This window comes from Cucurbita pepo, chromosome 5 (assembly GCF_057944985.1).
Source record: "Cucurbita pepo subsp. pepo isolate OVF chromosome 5, ASM5794498v1, whole genome shotgun sequence".
In the NCBI taxonomy this organism is placed as follows: domain Eukaryota; kingdom Viridiplantae; phylum Streptophyta; class Magnoliopsida; order Cucurbitales; family Cucurbitaceae; genus Cucurbita; species Cucurbita pepo.
Window position 1 is genome coordinate 3679506 of NC_141802.1, and position 22135 is coordinate 3701640.

Here is a 22135-nt window from a genome sequence, read left to right on the forward strand (position 1 = left end):
GAATTTTTATTTAGTAAATTAGAGTTATGGAATATTTTTAAAATAATTGAAGCCATTTCCATTTTTAAATTACAACTTTCCATTCTAATAAAAAATGAAATATTTTTTCTTTGAATTGGAACAATCAACTAATTATTACACACTAAAAAGCTAAACCTCTTTCTTTTTTTTGTTTATAAACTTAGTCCTCGTAGTTCTTTAATTTAATTGATTTAGTATGTGATTAAATTTTAAAACTTATTAAATTATATTTAATAGCTATTTAATTTATGCAGATTAATAAATATTGAACCCGATTTTGAAAATATTAAAAGTTTATGTAATAAAACCATGTAAACAAACTAAAATTAAAATTTAATTACAACTAAATTCAAAATTAAAATATTGGTCAGAGTTCCGGAATATTTAATTGGGCGGCGGTATATTCGTACAGTCAACTGTACTATTTTAGAATATTTTTTAAAAATGATTATATATATATATATATATATATATATATATATATATATATATATATAATTAAACATTCTAATAAATCCAAACTAAAGAAAAATATAATCCAATATTCAAATATAAACTCTAAAAGTCTAAAAGTTGCATTTGAATATTGAGCATGTGGATATGGATTCTGTTTAGATCATAAATCTCTCTTTTTCCTCAATTTAATTTTCATTTTCATTACATTCAGACTAAATTTATATTTTAATCCCGCGTATCAAATGTAAATTTTTTAGAGTCATATCAGATAGATTTGTTATCAATTTTAAGTCCAAAAAATTACAAATATTTAAATTAATAAATATTGATTTATAAAAAAATTAATTAAAAGGAGTTAATACATCTTTCCATTTTAAAATTTAATATACTATTTGATTTATTCAATCTTTTAAATAACCATAAAAATGGAATCCTCAGCCAATTAAAAAAAAAAAGGACAAAATTTAGTTATTTTATTTATTTATTTTTTATGCATACACGTGTGTGACTTTAACTTCTAACGCGTGAGAATATTTTAAAAAGTGGTTTATTAAAAATTCATTTTGAGCCATTTTTCTCTCTCTCACTCTCACTTCACACCTTGGAACCCACCTTTCTTATAGAAAGACACTTTCACATCTTCTTAATCTGAAATGGCAACTAAAGGGCTACTACAGTACCAATCAAAGAGACGTTTGTCGCTATTGGATGAAGAAATGGATTTTGAAATTTATTGACATTTTCTAAAAACGGTACCGTTAATAATCCTTTCCAAGCCAATTCTTCGATTGGTCTATTCCTGGCTTTAGATTAAGGTTCACTCCTTCTTATTTCCTTGAGAATGAAAAGTCCTCATCCTCACCTGCAGCAAGAGCAAGGACTAGTTTCGTTCTTTTGATTTCGTTCTTTTGATTGTCCCAAGGCCAGCCAAACTATTTCATTTTAGATCAGATTACACTTTGAGGTCCGAGCAGAGCCCAGGGAACGGGGAAGCCCATTATAGAGCAGTCGACTAGAAGTATCAAACTGCTGGCCTGAGAGAAGACGGCCTCTCTCGGGAAAGATGGCCTAATTTCTCTTCTTTCATTTTTCTTTCGGGTTTCTTTCTTTTTTCAGGGGCCCATAACGCTAAAAGGTGGGGGAGAAGCAAGCCAAACCTCTGATCGACCTGGAAACATAACAAATTCTCGGCGTTGAGAGAGATTTGAGACTCCGTAAGTAACTCAGCGAGTGCTTTCTAAGAAGGGCTTGACTTGGAAGAAGAAAATGAAATACGAACAACTGTGCTGGTCGTGGTGCCTGACACTGATTGCTCAATTGTTAACCGAGCTAAACCATTCCCCACCCTTCTTTTTAAATCAAATAATCTTCTTTTGTCTAATAAATAGCCGTGAAATTACTTTCTTTCGAGTAATTTGATTCATCAATAGGGAACCATCCCATACCATAGGAAGCTGCTTCTTGGAATATGGTCGTTCCCGCCACTGATTCAATCAATCTTCAAATCAGAGAGAGCCCGCCCCGTGGATTAGATCTTTTTTTCTTTTTTTTTTCTTTTTTTTTCTTTTTTTCTTTTTCTTTTCCTTCCAAAATGTCCACTTTTCAACTGATTTTTTTTTTTTATAAAAAAAAATTAAGAAAATCAAAATTTTCTTCTAAGAACATAATTAAAATACGTCAAAATTTAGATTTTTTTTTTTTTTTTTGGGTATATTTATCAGAAACTAATGGCTAAATAATAGCTCCATTTAGAAAGAAAGAAAGAATAATAAATAAAAGAAAAAAAAAAAAAAAAAAAGAAGTCAAATTTCACCTTTTTCCAATGGAACAAAATCAACCAATCATAAAAAGTCTTTAAGTGTCAAGGAAAGAAGGTACATCTTATTAAATAGTATCTAAATATATTAAAAAATTGAAAATCCTTTAACCTATCATTTTGTAATATTTTGAACTGTAGAGTTACATCTTATTAAATAGTATCTAAATTCGGAACTGTAAATTTATTGGTAAAGAGCTCCCTCCAATGCATATTACAAGAAGAAGAAAGAGAAAAAAAATAGATAAAAATATTTTAAACGTGTCTGTTGTCAACGGTAAAATTATTTCAGTTGCATAGCACACACTTAGAGGCGTAGAGTTGAGAAGCAGTAACAGCAAGCAGAGCAAAGGCGATGGCGCATGTGTAGACTTTGATCTCCCCACTGGTGAATGAATCATTGTGAAGCGCCCTGACCCGGTGGAACTTGACATTGAACTCGACCCCATCGGTGGATGCTCCAGCCTCACTGTCTTGGTTGGTGGCCTCCAAGATCCGTTGACAGATATGAGTATGTTGGTTGCAAATTGTGTGGAGCAGGTTGTGAGTCCGGTACAATTTGACGAAAGGCGGCAGTAAAATCAAGAAATAGAGGGATGAAGAGGAAAGGCTCAAACCCAAAACCATGGGCCAATGTGTTAGAATTGGTCAATCCATTAGAATAGCTTGAAGTTAGTCATGCCATAAAGATAGGCTTACTTCGTTAGTTTCCTATGAAATCGGATCTATTAGTTAATCTTTTGCCAATATAAATAGAATATGTCCTCAATAGTGTGAGGCACAGTTTTGCATAAACTTGATATGGTATCAGAGCCGAAATAAGATCCACGAGATCCATAGCCTCTGCTGTTAGACATGTCAATCCCAAACAACACAATGTCTTCTCCGTCGATCAGTCAGGTGATTAGTGTTAAGCTTACACAAGAAAATTATCTACTGTGGTCTACCCAAATCCTTCCCTACTTGCGTAGCCAAAACCTTGTTGGTTTTGTGGATGGATCCATGCCTGCACCAAGCCAGACGATCGCCGTTGAACCAAGTGAAGAAACAGGGAATCGCAAAATTATCATCAACCCTGAGTTCACAGTCTGGTACCCCCAGGACCAGCTGGTACTCAGCCTCATCAACTCATCAGTCACTGAGGAGGTTCTCAGCACGATGGTTGGAATCACCACTGCACGAGAAGCCTGGATTACGCTGGAGCGACAATTTGCTTCCACATCTCGAGCAAGAGCAATGCAGATCCGTATGGAACTCTCTACTATCCAGAAAAAGGACATGACAATTGCTGACTACTTTCGTAAAGTAAAACATCTTGGTGATACACTTGCTGCCATTGGCAAGCGAATAGAGGATGAAGAACTCATCGCCTACATGCTGCAAGGACTTGGTCCAGATTATGATCCTCTAGTCACAAGCATTACAACCAGAACAGATGTATACACTGTCAGCGACGTGTATGCTCACATGCTGAGCTATGAGATGCGGCACTTGCGTAAGGGTACATTTGAGCAACTTTCATCTGCTAACAATGTCAATAGGATATCCATTCGTGGAGGTGCCAATGGAGGTCGAGGTAGTCGCGGTCGTAGTCGTCAGTTAAATAGTGGTCATGGACAATCAAGGCGTACTGTGAACAATCCTGGACGTCAACCATCAAAGACACAAAGCAGCTCAGGCATTGTCTGTCAGATTTGTGGTAAGCCCAATCACGATGCTTTGCAATGCTGGCACAGATTTGATCAGGCATATCAAGCCGAAAATAATCTCAAACAAGCAGCTTTGGCAACAAGTGGATACACTAGTGACACAAACTGGTATGTTGACACTGGAGCCACAGATCATATCACCAATGACCTAGAGAGGCTTACCACCAGAGAACGCTACACTGGCACCGACCAAATTCAGGTTGCAAATGGCGCAGGTTTGTCTATCTCTCATATTGGGAATTCATTAATTTCTGGTTCATCTCTTGTTCTGAAACATATCCTATATGTTCCTAAAATCAATAAGCACCTAATTTCAGTACAAAGACTAGCATCTGATAATAATGCTGTTGTAGAATTTCACCCAAACTATTTTTTGGTTAAGGACCGAGTCACGAAGAAACTCCTGCTCCACGGTAGATGTAAGAATGGCCTATACGTTCTACCGCATAATTTCAGTCAAGCCTTGCTGACAGCCAAACTTTCGAAAGAACAATGGCACAGAAGGCTAGGGCACCCTGCATCTCCAATTACCATTAGAATTCTACAAGATAATAATTTAGCTATAGATACTAATATTCACTCTTCCTCAATTTGTAATGCTTGTCAATTAGGGAAAGCACATCAATTGCCATTTGGTTCTTCTCAGCATGTATCTACAGCACCCCTTCAATTAATTCACACTGATGTATGGGGTCCATCCATTGCGTCAGTAAATAATTCCAAATATTATGTTTCCTTTGTTGATGATTTTAGTCGTTATGTTTGGATTTACTTTCTGAGATGCAAATCTGATGTTGAGTCTGTGTTTCTTCAATTTCAAAAACATGTTGAAACTATGCTAAATACCAAAATTCGCTCCGTCCAATCAGATTGGGGGGGTGAATACCATCGGTTACACAATTATTTCAAATCCACAGGCATTGAACATCATATCTCCTGTCCTCACACACACCAGCAGAATGGGTTAGTCGAAAGAAAACACAGACACATTGTAGAAACTGGCCTTGCTTTACTCGCTCAAGCCAACATGCCTCTATCCTACTGGGATGAAGCTTTCAACACAGCTTGCTTTCTTATAAATAGAATGCCCAGCCGAACCATACAACAAGACACACCACTTCATAAATTGTTTGGTAAAAGTCCAGACTACTCCATGCTTAGGGTGTTTGGCTGTGCTTGCTGGCCTAATTTAAGGCCTTACAACAACAAGAAACTGAGTTTCAGAACTACTAGATGTATATTCTTGGGTTATAGTTCTTCTCATAAGGGATATAAATGCTTAAATAGAAGTACAGGACGTATTTACATCTCTAGAGACGTGGTTTTCGATGAAAATATTTTTCCTTTTGAAGAATCTAAGCCACCAAACAAAACCACAAATCCACATCATCCTGTTCTACTTCCAGCCTTAGCCAAACTTGCTAGTTTTTACACTGAAAATGCTCTTACAGATATTGAACCAGTTGTTAGTAATTCCCATATGAATGATGGTCAAACTGATAATATTGCTAGTGACAACTTGTCTGGTGTCAGCTTATCTTCTGCAGATAATACAAGAAGTTCAGAGGAAATTGCAGAATATGAAGCTGAGAGCAGTTCGATCAATGCTCAAAACCAAACTCATGAACATGTGTCTGATCAACCAACTGAAGCAGCTAGTCAACATCCAATGCGAACAAGGTTGAGAAATAACATTGTACAAGCTAAACAATTCACTGATGGAACTATCAGATATTCAGAAACCTCAAGAAAATTCGCAAGCGCTGTAACTATCACAACTCCGATCATAGAGACTGCTACTGAACCTCGAAACCTGCAGGAAGCCATGCAACATCCAAGATGGAGAGGAGCAATGAATGATGAGCTCTCAGCGCTAAAACGAAATGCCACTTGGGATCTAGTTCCACCCAAACCTGGAATAAATCTCATTGATAGTAAATGGGTGTATAAAGTGAAAAGAAAAGCAGATGGGTCAGTTGAAAGATTAAAAGCAAGATTAGTTGCCAAAGGATTCAAGCAAAGATTTGGTGTTGATTACACTGATACTTTTAGCCCTGTGATCAAACCGTCAACAATCAGGGTCATTCTTTCGCTAGCAGTAACCAAGGGCTGGAATATGAGACAAGTTGATATCCAAAATGCATTTTTGCATGGAATTCTGAAAGAGGAAGTGTACATGCGACAACCACCAGGATTTCAAGACTCAGCCAAACCAAAGAATTACATATGCAAGCTCAAGAAAGCCCTTTATGGCCTGAAACAAGCCCCAAAAGCTTGGCATTCAAGGTTGACTGGAAAACTTATTGAGTTAGGCTTCAAGGCTTCAGTAGCTGATTCATCTCTTTTTATTCTCAAAAACAGAGAGATAACTATCTATATGCTCATCTATGTTGATGATATAATTATTGTGAGCTCCTCTGATCAAGCAACCGAAAGGTTGATTCAGAAATTGAAAATAGATTTTGCAGTAAAAGATTTGGGTGGTCTTGAGTATTTTCTGGGTATTGAAGTCAAGAAAACACGAGATGGTATCATACTGTCACAGAGACGATATGCCTTAGATTTGTTGAAAAGAGTAAACATGGAAAAATGCAAACCTATGTCTACACCAATGGGTTCTGCTGAAAAATTATTCAGAGAACAAGGAATACCCTTATCAGCTGAAGAACAATTCAAATACAGAAGTACAGTGGGAGCACTACAATATTTGACAATGACTAGGCCTGATTTGGCATTTGCTGTCAATAAAGTGTGTCAATATCTTCATACACCTACTGATGCTCATTGGGGTGCTGTGAAGAGAATTCTTCGTTATGTTAAAGGCACACTAGCATTAGGAGTGAAAATTCAGAAATCAACCATGATGTTGTCGGGGTTTTCTGATGCTGATTGGGCTGGTTGTCCCGATGATCGACGTTCAACTAGCGGCTTTGCTGTATTTCTTGGAGCAAATCTAATCTCATGGAGTTCCAGAAAACAGGCTACAGTGTCAAGATCAAGCACCGAAGCAGAATACAAGGCCATTGCGAATCTTACTGCAGAAATGATTTGGATCAAGTCATTACTGAAGGAACTGGGCGTGTATCAATCAAAGGCTCCTCGCCTCTGGTGTGACAACCTCGGAGCTACATATTTAACTTCAAATCCAGTATTTCATGCTAGAACGAAACATATTGAAGTTGATTTTCATTTTGTTCGAGAACAAGTAGCACGTAAAGCAATGGAAGTTCGGTTCATTTCATCAAGTGATCAAGTAGCTGATATCCTGACAAAACCACTGTCTAAAACTCCTTTTACTACACATTGTAACAATCTCAACATGTACAAGACTTGTTGGGATTGAAGGGGACTGTTAGAATTGGTCAATCCATTAGAATAGCTTGAAGTTAGTCATGCCATAAAGATAGGCTTACTTCGTTAGTTTCCTATGAAATCGGATCTATTAGTTAATCTTTTGCCAATATAAATAGAATATGTCCTCAATAGTGTGAGGCACAGTTTTGCATAAACTTGATACAATGAACACAATGAAGGGTGGAGGAATTAGAGGAGACAGCAAAGTAGAAGAAGCGCAGCCAGGCCAGGTAGCCCAGAGTCGTGTAATTGGCTCTACTCTCGTAGTAACGCACCCTTTGTTGTTGCTTTTCAGCTAGATACTCCAAATCCCTCCTCACCTCTTCAAGCTCCATCCCTGAATTGAAACACTCCATCAATTCTTCAATTAACATATAAAAAATGTTTGTCTAATGATCTTTTATATCCAAGAGACTGATATAGACTCGAGACTTGTAATTAAATAAATGTGGATGGTTAGACTACTACTAGCAAATGCGGCCACAGATGACAAGTGTAAGAATGTGAGTGGATGGTAAGAGTATTTGATAGGGACAGACACTCTTGAATTTTCAACGTAAGAAATTAATGGGTAACTTTATCATTCCAATATAATTTTTATTAAAATATCAAACATTTTATTAAATCCCAATAAATATAATATAATCTTTCATAAAATTCTACATTAAAATTTAAATATTATAATATAATATTAACTTATACTACATTTATTTGTAAATAAGTAAATATATCTCCGAGTCGGATGGAGATGAAGACTCCAAATATAATTATCAATCTTAATCCCTCCTCAATAAATTTATGTTCGTGATCCAAACCATATCTATTAAATGAAAATTATTTAAGTTTAGTAGATGTATTTTAAGAATATTTATATTCATTTATTTATTTATTTGTCACAAAAACAAGTTTCGAATTTAGTTTAAATAATTTTCATTTTAGTTTAAATTTATTTGTAATATATCCACAAAAACTAAAATGAGGTTTGAAAGAATAAAAATATAATATATTTAAACTAAAATGAGGTTTAAAAGTCTTTACGGTATATTATTTAAACTATCATTTTTGTGGATATATTACAAATAAATTCGAATAAACTTTGTCTCTGGTAAACGGTAAAATTACTATGAACAAAAAGAGAAAGGGCTCCCTGCCATGCATAATACAAGAGAAGAAAATAATAATAATAATAAATAACCTCACAACTTATTACAAGATCAATATATAATCTCATTAATAAGATGATTATAAGTTTATAAATAAATAATAGAGAATCAAAATGGGAAAGGATACACACTTACAGGCATAGAGTTCAAAAGCCTATTTATAAGATTTAAAACTAATTATTAGGAAGAACAATGTATTTATAAGATTTAATGTTTATTCAACCAAACTCTTCCATAAACTTAAATGCTCGTACCATCTATCATGTCCATTATCATTTTGTATTTGTCGAAAAAGTATTTTTAGTAGCGGTTTTGTAAATATGTTCGCAACTTGATTCTGACTTGCCACATGCAGCAATTCTACACTTCCTTCCTTCACATGATCTCGGATAAAGTGAAAACGAACATCAATGTGTTTGCTTCTTTCATGGTTCACTGGGTTCTTTGTCGACTCAATTGCTGATTTGTTGTCAACTTGAATCATGGTTGCACCTAGTTGCTTTAGCTCCATCTTGCTCAACAAATTTCTAAGTCATATCGCGTGACACACACACTGCTGCCAAATATTCAGCTTCACACGTCGAGAATGTCACGATCGGTTGTTTCTTTGAAAGCCAAGTAAATGTTGTTTTGTCCCTAAAGATGTACTTTTCCGATTGTCTATATTTTTGCACCAATCACTATCAGAGTAACCAACTAATTTGTTGATATGAACCAAGAGACATCAATCATACCATATACTTCAATGAAGATGTGAAAAAAATATTGTTGAAATTATCAAAAGATATATAAATTCATGCCACATTGATGAAAAATGAAGTTTCATGTTATAAATTATAAATTTTGGGTGGATTACAATTTAAAGTAATTTAGAGTTATTGTATTTCATCCATGTATTTTAGGACTTTTTATTTACATTAGGTTACCATTACATAATGGTTAATTATGGCCATTAAGTTTGCATGTTAAAACTCTTGAAATGCCTTTCATTTTGAGGCTATAGCCATGTATGATGTATTTGTAAGTAGACTTGAAAAATACAGTAAAAGAGCATGTGTGCTATTCTTAGCCAATGGCTAAGTTTCTTTGCAATTCGACGTAGTTTAGGTTGCATGTAGAATCATTCAAGCTCGACATGATTAATCTTGTTTGTGGAGTGATTCGAATCTCAAACAATGTTCTTGCCTTGAGATATTCGATCAACAAGATAATCCGAATCTTACTCCCCTTGTAGTGATTTCCACATATCACTTGTAATCTTCTATTTTTGAGTAGAATAACCCAAATGACACAATTCTTTGGATGTACCGTAAGACTCGCTTCAAATTCACATCAAGTGAATCTCTCCGTTGAGTTAACATCTCTACATCTTTCTCCTTCTTCACTGACTCTTCCACTAAACCATCAACCTCTATTCATAAGTCATTCTCTTTCTCCACACTTTCTTCAATTTTCGAAATTACCTTCCCATTCTCCTCCTTTAAAATAGAAAGAAAATACAAAGGCCAAAAGCAAGTCCAACATACGTGTAGGTAGCCTTGGTCAAGACCACGTAATATGAACCATGCCAATGTAAAGGCCAAAAGTCAATACAATGACGAGTATGTGGCCACGTATTATGAACCATGCACGGGGAGCTCACGTGCTTTTATTTGATTCAAAAGATGGAAGCTACTAAGAAATGGCGCAGCAACCCAAAGGAGAAGTATTACAAATTAAAAATGCATTTTGCCTTTTTTTTTTTTTTTTTTTTCCTTAAATTAAATTAAGTTAGAATTATAAAATTCCTTTAAATAATTTTGTTATAAAGTTGAGGGAAAAATATATTTTTTATGCTCTTGAATATAGTTTTTATTTAATTTTTAAATTTTAAATAATTACATTTTTACCCCTAAATTTTAAATTTAATTTTTATTGGATAACTATATTTTAAAAAGTTATAATTTTAGTTATAAGTTTTTTCAAAATTTTACACATTTATTCCTGAATTTTAACTAATTTTTAATTTCTGTTAATTAAGGCAATTTTTAAAATTAATTAAGTGTCATATTTCATTTATAATTACCAAAGTAGACCGTACATTAAAATAAAATTCTAAAATTTGAAGGGTAATAATGTATTAACCAAATTTAGAGTAAAATTGGAATTAGGGGTTTGTCTTCGAGTACACGCCTGATTTGGTTTCTACCGACGATTTCAATGGAACCACGCGCTCGTTGATGAAGCTTCGGTGCTCACTCAACTTGTTATCGCCTTTCGTCGCCGTCGTTGTCCTTCCCACTTCTCTCCACCTGCAGAAGGAGCTTAAGACAAGGGGAGACTAGTTGCTACTTCCGGATTTTAGGGTTTTTTTTCTTTTTTTTTTAATTGCATTGTTCTGTTCCGTCCATGCGTAATCGGTTCTTTCGCTATTTTCGGATTCTGATTGATCCGGCGCTTCACCAATGTCGGCTGCAACAAATCCTTGTTGCCATTCTTTCTCCTTTCGTTTTGCTCCTTCCAATTCTGGGTTTTCGATTAGGGTTCATTTAAAGCCTCTGCTCCCCTGTTTTCCTCTCAATTCAAACATCCACTGCGTCAGTACTCTCTCCCGACGCTGTAGAAATGTAAGCCCCTTCTCTCTCTCTCTCCCACCAGAAACGAGGATTTATGGTTTCCGTTACATTAATTCAAGTGGTAGTTCAGTTCGATTATGATTCTTTTCCATTGAATCGTGAAATTGGTTTACTAGAATTTTCACTGGAGGGTTATTCCTTCTTCTCCATCGAATTGTTTTTTCTTTGAAGAAATGGGAGATTCTGTGCTTTCGGCGTGAAGAGTCCTCACCGGAAAATATTGAGTCCAAGTCTGCGGAAGAAAAATTGGCAGAAGACCTGGTGGCAACCCCCGAAGTCAGCCAATCCAGTGAGACAAGGAAAGATTGGGTGTCTAGTTTATACAAGGTAAATATATGTTCACATCCTTTGAATGTCTTTATACTCTTCAATTTTAGAGGATTTTATTTCTTGTCTCTCCTAAATGGTAGCTCTGTATCCTGTTTATTTAAATCCCGGAATGAAGTATATGTGTTTATGTTATGTATGGATGAAATAGGAAATATAAAACTTGATGAAAGAAAATTGGATGGTGTAAATAAGATTACTGTGTCTCCAAAAGTAATAAAATAAGGACCAAGTATACTCATTCTCAGTAAGTTCATACTTTAACTACTTTAGTCCCTTTGTGGACATCTGATAAGATATATTACCTACTTCAGCATGTCATTTAGTTGTTCAAACTTGGAAATAAGCTATAATAGTAAAAAAAAGTTGACTAAATAACATGGCCGAGAAAACAGGCTGATGCATATGTTGGATATGGCTCTTTTGAGTTATTTTGTATTCTTTATTTTAGTTTGGTAACATTTTGTTCTTTCCAGATTTTCTTTAACAGTTTAATGTTGTAGATATTCTATTTTACTATACATCACGTTCAACAGCAACAACTTGTCTATTTTATTCTCTATAGTAATAGCATTCAAAAAGTTTGTCTTAACCTCACTTGATTTTTTGTAGTATTTTGTAGATTTATCACTTGGATTTAAATTACCATTGGTTGGTTGATTCCCAGCTTTGTTTCATCTTGTAAATTGTTTGATTCTAGTGACCTTTTTTCTTTGTTAGAAAAATGTACTTTCTTTGGTCATGCCTTCATGTAAATGGCTTCTTGAAATTTACAAGAACAATAATTATTGTTGTTACCATCATCATCGTGGAAATGTAGAGGAGAATATTTCCTTTTAAGTTCTTTTTATAGTTCTTAGGAGAGTTTATGAAATGAAAACCAAGTGATAGCCTATGGCAATGGCTGAGTTGTGGTATTTTGCACTCCAAGCCATTGGCTATAATGAATGCCTCTAGCAAGGGGCAGTTTTTGTACTTGCAATTTGCCTTTGTGAAGATAATTCTATGGAGATTCACACAAGTGCTCACTTGGACAAACCCTCTCTTCCTTTTCATTCTTTATTTTCCACGTTTCAAATTACCAACTAACATTGATTTGTTATGTAACCTATCAGAATAATAAGGGCCAAATGAATTTGCACATTGCACAACCTTATCTGCCTTGCAGTTTTCTTGTGATTTTTACCTTTGAGTGGCGTCAAACAACAAAGCAAGCAACCATTTCCTCCAAGCTTTTATTTCAAGAAGCCTTCTCTGGCTTTCTTTTACCATTCAGTTTACCTAAATATCATCTAGTTACTATCTATCAAAATAGTGATGGAAAAAGTAACATCTCATTTATCGTTTATTCTGTTAAATGATATCTTACCACCTATTATTGATCAGAATATTATGTCACTATCATTTATTTTCTTAGCATCTTAAGTTCAATTTTACAAATTGTCATTGATATGTTGCCACCTATCAAAAAGATGGGGAACAAAGGAATTTGTACGATGTTTTTAGACTTGGCTCTTTTGACTGCTTTATACGGGTTTAAATGCCATCATCCTTTTAATGATTACAGCTTTACTACTCTTGTTTCTAGATGGAGATGTTTTTTGTCACCCACCTTGTGTGGCTTGGGAGGTTTTTTCCTCCCCTTTTGTATATTTCATTTATCAATGAAATCTATGTTTCTTCTTCAAAACAGGAATTTGTACGAACTAATTTGCTTAACACTTTTCTTTTGATTATCCCATTTGAATGGCGTCAAACAACAAAGCAAAACTTATCTTTGATTCTTGTTGCCTGATTCTGTCTTCTACTTTTTAGAATCCTGAAGGCCTTGGAAACTAAGAAAGTCCACGGCCAAATTAGCTTTATCAGTTCCTTCTTTGCTTTTCATAGGAGCCTCAAGAGAGTTCATTTTCCTAATTGTTGCTGTCCTGTTCAAACTGAGGTTGGAGGGGTTTTTCTTCTTACTTGTTGCTGTTGTTGTGAAAGACCAATCCTTGGAGGCGTTTTCGCAGTTTTTCTCCTCTAACATTGCTACGACTGAAAAGTTTCTAATCAACTGTACACCCATGGTGCCGTCATTGGGATTTATTCACTTCATTCCTTACTAAATCTCATGCATCTCGTCTTTTTCATTGAACCTTTCTTTCCTTTGCAAATTATTCTAGTTGATTACTTTTCTATCTATTTGATTTAGCGACTCTCACCATGTGATAAAAAACTTACTGCCTTCAATAATTTAAGTTTTATATCTATCTCAGGTCATTGAACCAATATTTGTTGCAAAGCCATGGGTTGTTCCATGGACAGCCAAAACCATTGTTCAGGTGATGCCCTTGTTTTCTGTATTTGGAACTGTTTCGTGATTTGTTTCTCTTGTATAAGTAATATGTGATGTGTGATGTTCTCATGACAAGCAGCTGAAATTTTCACCAGTGATATAATTTAATATGGCTGTTTACCTTAGTATCATTACACAATTGTAGGCATTAAGATGAAACATCGAGTTCGGCTCTTATATATATTTGTCAAGTATGCTTGTTGGCCAAAGTGAGCCCTATAGGAAATTGATATTTGGATTAGCGAGTCGTGTGCAATGAAATGAATTAAAGATGAGTTATCTGGTGGTGTAGGTCATGCTTCTCTGGGTTGCATCATTCTGGGTAATCGGATCATGGATAATCCCAATAATAGCCCATACAGCAGGATACAGAAAGGAATTCATGACGTACAGAGGGCAAGCCTTGTACAGCCTTCTAACAGATGTGGTCGAAGGGCTTACTGGGATGGCGATTCTGCATTGCTGCCTCTCAAGATTCCATCCCCTTCCTCCCGGCTGGTTCAAATTCCACTTTGAAGGGAATTGGCAATTCGATGTTGGCTTAGGCTGCCTTATGTTTCCACTCATTAACCGTCTTTCACAGGTGAATCTAAACTTGTTGCCCATCCTTCCATCCGCCCCAGTTACCGTCTCGAGTGTCGAGCAATCAATCGTTGCTAGAGACCCGGTGGCAATGGCACTCTATGCAGTGGTCGTGTCCGTGTGTGCCCCCATCTGGGAGGAGATCGTGTTCCGAGGGTTCCTTCTACCGTCGCTGACGAAATATATGCCGGTATGGTGCTCTATTTTGGTGAGTTCAGTTGCCTTTGCTCTAGCACATTTCAATATGCAGAAGATGCTGCCTCTGATACTGCTTGGGATGGTGATGGGTACTGTATTTGCAAGGACAAGGAACCTTCTACCATCAATGTTGTTGCATAGCCTTTGGAATGCCTTTGTATTCTTAGATCTTATGAGGTAAATGCTGTTAAATTTAACTGTAAATTTTGATCTTATTAAATTTTATATTTTGTTTGGTTCCACTACACAAAAATCAAAATGTGTAGCCCACCTTAGCAAATTTTTCATATTTTAACATGAAATTTGCCCAAGAGTAATTTAATTTATATCAATACAGATTTTCTTTTATAAATAGACAATTGTAATTATTATTAATCTTACATCTTTTACACAATATTCAAAATTGCTTTTATCAATGATAAATCAATGACAAATTTGAATAACTAAAATCGGGTCGAGATAAAGAAAAATACCACAGCGGTGGTATAAGTGAGGTTATAAGTGAAGACAACTATTTCTATTGTTTCGAGACTTTTTTTAGGTGAAATCCAAAATCAAATCACGATCATTTATATATAAATATAGACTATAAATATAGACATGATCAGTACTGTATCCCATCTTTCCCATATAGCAGAAGGCTGACAAAGCCTTCTCCTTCTCCTTCTTCCGCCTCCTCTTCCGCAGCCATGGAAGCTTCTTCTCAGCCACTGTCCATAGAAAGCTTCTCATACAGGTGGTTGGTGAACATCAGATCATCCTTTGAAAGCCGTCCTAATTCCTTCAGAACCTCTCTTGATGAAGCTTCCTTCATTGAGATGGATCCCACAATGCCACCCTCCAAGAGATTCTTCTCCTCCTCCTCCTCTCGCCCTTCTCACGACTTCAACTTCCCTTCTCCGTCCCCGTCCCCGTCCCCGTCTCTCCCTCTCGTCCACGCCGATCAACTCATCTCTAATGGCTATCTCCTCCCTGTAAGCCCTCTCTTCTAAATCAATTTATATTACAAAAAAACATGTAAAGCTCAATTCTTTTTTGCATTCTCCTAATCTTTCAGGCGTACACGGCGAGTGCCGCTGCTTCACCCGTCGTCGAGCCACTGGCGAAACCGGTGTCGTCGTGTTCGTTGAGAAACTCGTGCCGGAGACTATCAAGGAAGGTTTTTGAGAAATATTTGAACCTTTTGAGGCCAATTTGCAGAAGAATTCAAGGGAAAGTGGAGAAACTGTTCCATGGAGGATCTAGCCGCCCAATTTCAAGAGAAACCCATCAGTGGAGAAGATCTTGTGATTCTGAGAGCTCAATTTATGATGCAGTTCTCCACTGCAAAAGGTCCATAGGTGCGTTTTTTACTTCTCATTAGCTTTAAAAATGTGAACTTTATCCTAATTAGTTGAATCAAAGCTGATATATCGAAACGGGTTGATTCGAAACTGTTTGTGTTCATCAGGGAAATGAAGATGATGAAGATGATGAGCATGATGAAGATGATGAACATGATGAACATAGGGGGCAGTAGAGTTGTTGATTGTCTGTTTTGTTTGAATGGTGATGTTTTTTGTGTTTGTGAGTAAAGAGAAAGGGAAAATTGTGGGCATTGATATTAAATATTGGTTGTCTTTATTCCTTTGTGGAACACAAACCATAAATTGAAGAGAGAAAATCTGTCCCTTTCTCCTTTTTTGGTGTTGGATCACACCCACACTTCTCCTATTTCAAACTTTTGTGTCATAAATACAATCAAACAATGAAGGCTCTCTCTTGATTTTGACTTCTAAACATTCCATCCAAATCTCTCTAGCTCCACTTCTTTTATTGTGTTTTCAATTTGGTCCTTGATGTTTTAGAAATTTCACTTTAGTCCCTTGTGTTTTAACATTGTTGAGCTATGACCCTCACGGTCGGAAGAGAAATGTATTCGACAAGATAGCAAGTTATGAGATATTCAGACGTAGAGTTACTGTACTTTCTAGTCTCGCAGCTTCATTCGTCTCCTTCAAGACACTTAGTTTGAAAGATGACTCCTTCGGACATTGTTCTGATGGCCATGGGGAAGGGGACCCAGACTTCCATAGGTCCTTGGTTCGACCTCCTAGAGGACATTCATGGTTCGACCTCCTATAAGAGACCAAATTATAAAGCACCGGTGAACATGGGGATCAAACACATCTGATCCTCTCCGAACTGAGCTATCCCCACTAATTTATAGCTTCAACTTTCGTATTTTTGGGAGACAAAAAAGTGTTTGAAAATAAAATAGTATTATGCAAAGATTACTATAACTTACTTCAAAAACATGCTTTAATTTAGCCTCTACATCCATGAACAGGTATACTAAAAAAGTTTCAACATACAAGAATTGGTAGCACCTACCAATCCAATCAAATCTTATTAACGAGCATTATGCAAAACATTACTAAATGGGACTTAACTTCAAACGATCAACCCAACTATCATAGGCCAGAGACATAGGCTCAATCGACTAATTAGTGATCCCGGACTCTACTTCTACCTAAGATAGAGATACCCTTACAATTAGGGGATTAGTTAATCGAAAAGCTCGAGTAAGAGTAAGAGTAGGAGTAGGACATTCCAGGATAAGGAGACAAGGACAAAGTGTGTTGGGAGAAAAGCCAGATTCTGATAACAATGCATATCTGTTTTCTTTCCATTGGAATTTTCTGGTTCACAAGAAATTGTTTCCATTACTGTGGGGACCGAAGCTTCCATTGCTTCACACCACTTTGCCAGTCACTGTACGCATAAGCAGAGCACATCACTGTGATGCTCCAATTCTTCTGTCATCTCAAAACTCCAAACGAATGGATAACCCTTACAACTTTTCAAGGCAGAGAACAAGACAGACAATCCAACATCAAATGTTTCATTTGAGTGGCTAAGGTTCTCACTGTCTTACTACTGCTAGTAGCACAGCTGAAAATTAGAAAACCCCATGACTTCGGATACTTCAACATAGTTCCTTTATTCATATCTCACATGAACAGGAAATCAAGCACATCATAGATATTCATACACAAATCATAATATATTTCTAACAAAATCTGTTTCATTGGAGCCATTCAAACTACAAAATCAATTTCTTCCTATGTCTGATCGGTGGTTTTTATACCGGGGTGAGCCTGAGAGCAGTGGAGCTAATAACTTGATGGTTGGACGTTCATGTCTCTGCCTGCTGAGGGTGGTGGTCAGCGGAGCTATTCGTTTGACGGTTGAAGGTTCGTGTCTCGGCCTACGAGGGTTGGTGGTCCTTCAGATGCTTCTAAATCCTTGTTATCTGAGTTCGAAAACTTCAAGAAGTTTTCAATGTCTTGAGCTTCTGAACTTCCTTGTTTTAGATGATGCAACCAGTTCCACTGTGGTTTCGGCTTTCTGTTGCTAATGGCAATAGCGATGTCGTTAGGAAAGAGGTCACGGAGCACAAAGGCGTGGATGATCGTTGATGCAAGGAGAGCTGTCACTATGATTACAGCAGTGGCAGAGAGTACAACAGACAGAACTTGTGTTACTGTATTTGTAACTTCAGTTGAGTATTTTATAGCTGCAATTGCAGCACCAGTCATGGGAAAAGTATATGCCCACCAGGCCAGCGAGAACCTATTGATTCAAAACAAAATGCTATTGAGATAACTAACTTGTAAAGAATGTAAAAGTTTCAAGAGAAGAAAGAAAGTTGTGTCGTACTTAAAGCCCCGGAAAAAGTTGACTCGAACAACCTGAAAAGAACCATGGAATTGTAACACGTTCAACGAAGCGATCAACAGAACCATGAAGAAAGAACAGCAAAGTTTTTCAGGTCACCATGAATCAAAATGCCTTAATCTTGACCCATAAAACAACTAGTAAACAAAGGCTGAAATACAAGAAATGAGCAGTATAGAGACTAACCAGTGAGAAGTAGAGGAACAGGGCGATAAAGTAAATGATTCGTGAAGCGTTGTCGAAGGAACCTTGAATTTTTGCCCATGCCATGGATGCAACACTTGGTGCTGCTATGAAAAGAAAGAACACTGGATGCAGTTCCTTTGGGAGTGTCTCATTGGTTGGTAGTCTCTGGTAGAGAGTTACAAAAAGGACTAAATAGTGAGCCATTCCAATAGCAAAGAAGAATACGGGCCCTTCCTTTAGTCCCATTGAGGCTCCCAACAAAGCCCCCACAAAATTCCCCACAACGGAAAGATGGTTTGTAGGATTAGCCACTTTTGACAATCTGCGTTGGCCTCCTGACATCCATTGCCCATAAATCTTAAGCTCAAGGCATAGAAATGGAGCCATGAGAACATACCAAATGGCTGGATGCAGGTTAGTGGCAACTGATGGAGGAACACCAATGGCTAAGAACAAGAGAGATATCAACGGTGCAAAGAAGAAGTTGACACGAATAGGGTGGTAGTATTCACGACGAACTGCTTCGAAGTACAGAAGCATTTTCAGAAGGTAAACGGAAGCGATGGTGACTATAAGAGCAATGGAAATTATCCATAAAATGAGATTTATTTTCAAGCTCAAATGAAGAAACTTCGTGGAGACAGAAGTGGCCAGTGTTTTCCACATGATTGCTTGGCTACTAACACCAAGACAGATACCAAACGACGAGATAGGAAATCGGAGTAGAAAAGGCCATGTCCTGTCTTCTGGAAGCAGTATTTCCTCTGAAGCCTGTTTAAAAATGGAAAACAAATTGTTCAAAATTATTTCTAATCGGTTAAGAACGTCTTTTCGTATTCCGAAAGTCATACCAAACTCCCACTAACTCTTCATCTGATGGGAAGATCCATTTTCGCCTTCGAAATGCAAGGCTTTGAACTAGTGGTAACCAGATAAATAATACAAACCAAATTGATTTTAGCAGGAGGCTAGAGCACCAAATGTTTACTAGTCATTCTATTGTTCAGACATGAAGATATTGATATATGATATATTGGCATGAGTTAAGAATTTGAGAATAGGAGTACATACCCTTAGAGTTTCCAGCTCTGGACCTTCCAATGCATCGAAGTAACGGTGAACCGGTATGTTATTCTCCATTCCTTCTCTTTGCACTTCAATTTCCTCTGGCCTAGTTTGTCTTGCTGACTTTCCACTAAGTAGAGTTAATTGCCTTTCAAGTTTTCCAGACCATGTTTTGAAGGAATCAAATCTTTTGTCCTTCAATCTTCTCATACTAGGGTGATGTGCAGCATTTGTGTTCCTCGACACGTCAAACGTAGAACCCCTCGGAATTGGCTGAGAGTGAAACTTTGCAGCTTTCTGTGGTTTGGCCCCAGCAGCAGTACCCAAGGCTTCATTGTTTAGAATCTGTTCGCCACCGAATAGAACTCGTTTTGAAGGCTGTAAGTGAACTCCCACAGGGGAGGGTGGCATACTGATAGAAACAGAATGCTTTCTTTGATGGTTAATGAACTGAAGTTCATCATCACTTTGCTCAGCAGGTGATAATGTATTTCCCTGTTTTTTATGGAAAAAAGAAGTCCATTATTCACCTGACCACCATGATACATGTTTTTCTCCCAGAATTCTAAGTATTCCAAGTCATCTAAAGCAGAAGACAATCAACAACAAGAACGTCTCGCTTACGTCAAATCTAGACGATGAACACGCTGATACGATCTCAAAATCATTTGTTCCATAATCAATACTTCACTAAAATAAATACACATGATTTGTGTAAGAACTTACAGTAGGCAGGGTAGAGGGGGAATGATTATTTGGGAGGCTACCCTCTTCTATCCCATCAAAGGGAACCACTTCAATTGATGATATGTGTTTGATTAATGGTGGAACCTCAGACAACTCCTCAGGCTTATATTCTTGATATGTTCCGTTTTCCATGATGAAGTGCCAGCACCTAGAAGTCATAGAAACCATGATTTCGGGAACTAAAACTTGTAGGAAGATAAGAATACTATGAACCATAACTTGATTAAACAAAATCATAAGCAGAAAATTGAAATGGGGCCATTTGATAACCATTCTATTTCTAAGAACATTCTTAAAATCCTTAAAAGAATTTGAAAATGAAAAGCCTCTGATCTTAAACAACAAGATCTATAAAAGATGCCACACTAAGACAAAATTCAAACAGCTAAACTAGATCGATGTTTAATTTGCATCAAGATCAAGAATGCATATAGAAAATCAACATGAAACATATTTTAGAACCATCCTTTTAAACCAAATGAAGGGAAAATAACACAAACCAGAACAGATGGAGAAGAAGAATGTTACTAGTTTCCGGTCTGTGGCCCGTGGGAACTCAGGTTTGGAATCTATGGAGAAGCAATCTCAGATGGAGAAGCAATCTCAGATGAACAGATGGAGAAGCAATTTTTGTCACTTTCTCTTCAAGAAATCTCAGATTTGGAATCTATGAAGAACAGAATTCTGTGTCGCTCAAGAATTGGGGAGCCTCCGTGGGAACTCAGGGGGACAAACCAGAACAACTAAGACACGTCTTTCAGAAACAGAAAACATCACATATTTATAGACAAGAAAGATAGACGTACTTATAAAACTACCACAAATGGATGTCTTAAAGATAATTACAGCTGCTTATTAAGACTGACACGACCTTAGTTCTTAGCAAAAGACAAAACATCCACGACAAAACTATTCCAGCTAAAAAGTAGGATTCTATCCCTCTTGTCCAAAGTGAACACACGCTTGAATGTCTTGTCATATCTTCATTGCACATCTTTTTCAACTTGGTTGCTACCAATTGGCTTGTTTGACTTAACAGAAAGCTACAGGAACCAATGAACACAAACTAATATGATAGAAAACTGTAATCTAATAATAACAGATCAACAACTACAATGCAATCTATTGAAGGAAGCGTTAACCCAATCTCAGATAAAGTAAAGGGTTTATTAAAAACTAGTCGTTTTTCAAAGCTATGGAACAAAGTCCATGAATTGTGGATATAAAATAGAAACCCCATGTCAAAACAAACAAAATTCGCGGAAAAAAAAAGTTGTGCTAATCCAAACAATGACAACAGTTGGTCGTGATTCATTGGTTTGAAATTAGATCTTCGTTATACATATATTTTATTGCAGACAGCTGTTCCAAAAAGGATTTAAAACAACAAAATGTGTCCTGAAAACCCTATTGAAAATTGGGGAGAACCCCAGAGGAAGTCACCGTCGAAGGAAGTCAAATAATAAGAAAATCGCAAGGGGAATAACAAGAGCGTAATAAATGGGAAAAATCAATTGAAAGTCCAGATGTAAGAACATTAAGCATCAGACGAGAAGATTATGATTGAGTAGGTAGAAGCATAATTGTGGCGGTGATGGTTCGATCCTGAGAGCGAGACCCACATACGGCTAAAGAGATAAGATATGATATTTTCGTAAAGGGTTGATCTAAACAGGACAGAAATTAAAAAAGCATATACAGTTTATGGGAGAAGAAAACTTGAAAGTCGCTTTTGGAATGTCGCTATCGGCGTTGCTGAAACTGCGATGAACAGAGGATTATGCATTTAATATTGCTGCTCTAATCCCTTCCTACTCCAATCGTTGGCGGCTTAAATT

The 22135-nt window shown here is 36.6% G+C and overlaps 3 protein-coding genes and 1 non-coding gene across 5 annotated transcripts; 3 read left to right on the forward strand and 1 right to left on the reverse strand.

Moving 5' to 3' along the window:
• The first annotated feature begins 3637 nt into the window (after nucleotides 1-3637).
• On the forward strand, nucleotides 3638-3773 carry LOC111809477 (small nucleolar RNA Z247). The gene has a single exon (XR_002817246.1). It is a non-coding gene; the product is annotated as a small nucleolar RNA Z247 (small nucleolar RNA).
• A 6877-nt stretch (nucleotides 3774-10650) lies between these two features.
• LOC111794354 (uncharacterized) lies at nucleotides 10651-14821 on the forward strand. The gene is made up of 4 exons (XM_023676312.2): nucleotides 10651-11125; nucleotides 11306-11461; nucleotides 13720-13785; nucleotides 14092-14821. The coding sequence occupies exons 1-4, from the start codon at nucleotides 10964-10966 to the stop codon at nucleotides 14758-14760; spliced, it is 1053 nt and encodes a 350-aa protein (XP_023532080.1). The 5' UTR covers nucleotides 10651-10963; the 3' UTR covers nucleotides 14761-14821.
• A 360-nt stretch (nucleotides 14822-15181) lies between these two features.
• On the forward strand, nucleotides 15182-16358 carry LOC111794848 (putative membrane-associated kinase regulator 6). The gene is made up of 3 exons (XM_023677013.2): nucleotides 15182-15553; nucleotides 15637-15919; nucleotides 16030-16358. The coding sequence occupies exons 1-3, from the start codon at nucleotides 15269-15271 to the stop codon at nucleotides 16035-16037; spliced, it is 576 nt and encodes a 191-aa protein (XP_023532781.1). The 5' UTR covers nucleotides 15182-15268; the 3' UTR covers nucleotides 16038-16358.
• A 1185-nt stretch (nucleotides 16359-17543) lies between these two features.
• On the reverse strand, nucleotides 17544-21927 carry LOC111794660 (S-type anion channel SLAH2). 2 transcript variants are annotated; one of them, XM_087124340.1, is made up of 6 exons: nucleotides 20826-21927; nucleotides 20277-20445; nucleotides 19557-20045; nucleotides 18486-19256; nucleotides 18282-18313; nucleotides 17544-18194 (listed from the first exon to the last, which is right to left on the reverse strand). In XM_087124340.1, the coding sequence occupies exons 2-6, from the start codon at nucleotides 20427-20429 to the stop codon at nucleotides 17795-17797; spliced, it is 1845 nt and encodes a 614-aa protein (XP_086980466.1). In that variant the 5' UTR covers nucleotides 20430-20445; nucleotides 20826-21927; the 3' UTR covers nucleotides 17544-17794. The 2 variants fall into 2 exon arrangements, with proteins under 2 accessions (XP_086980466.1, XP_086980465.1); XM_087124339.1 differs by having other exon boundaries at nucleotides 20798-21927.
• Between the last annotated feature and the right edge of the window lie 208 nt (nucleotides 21928-22135).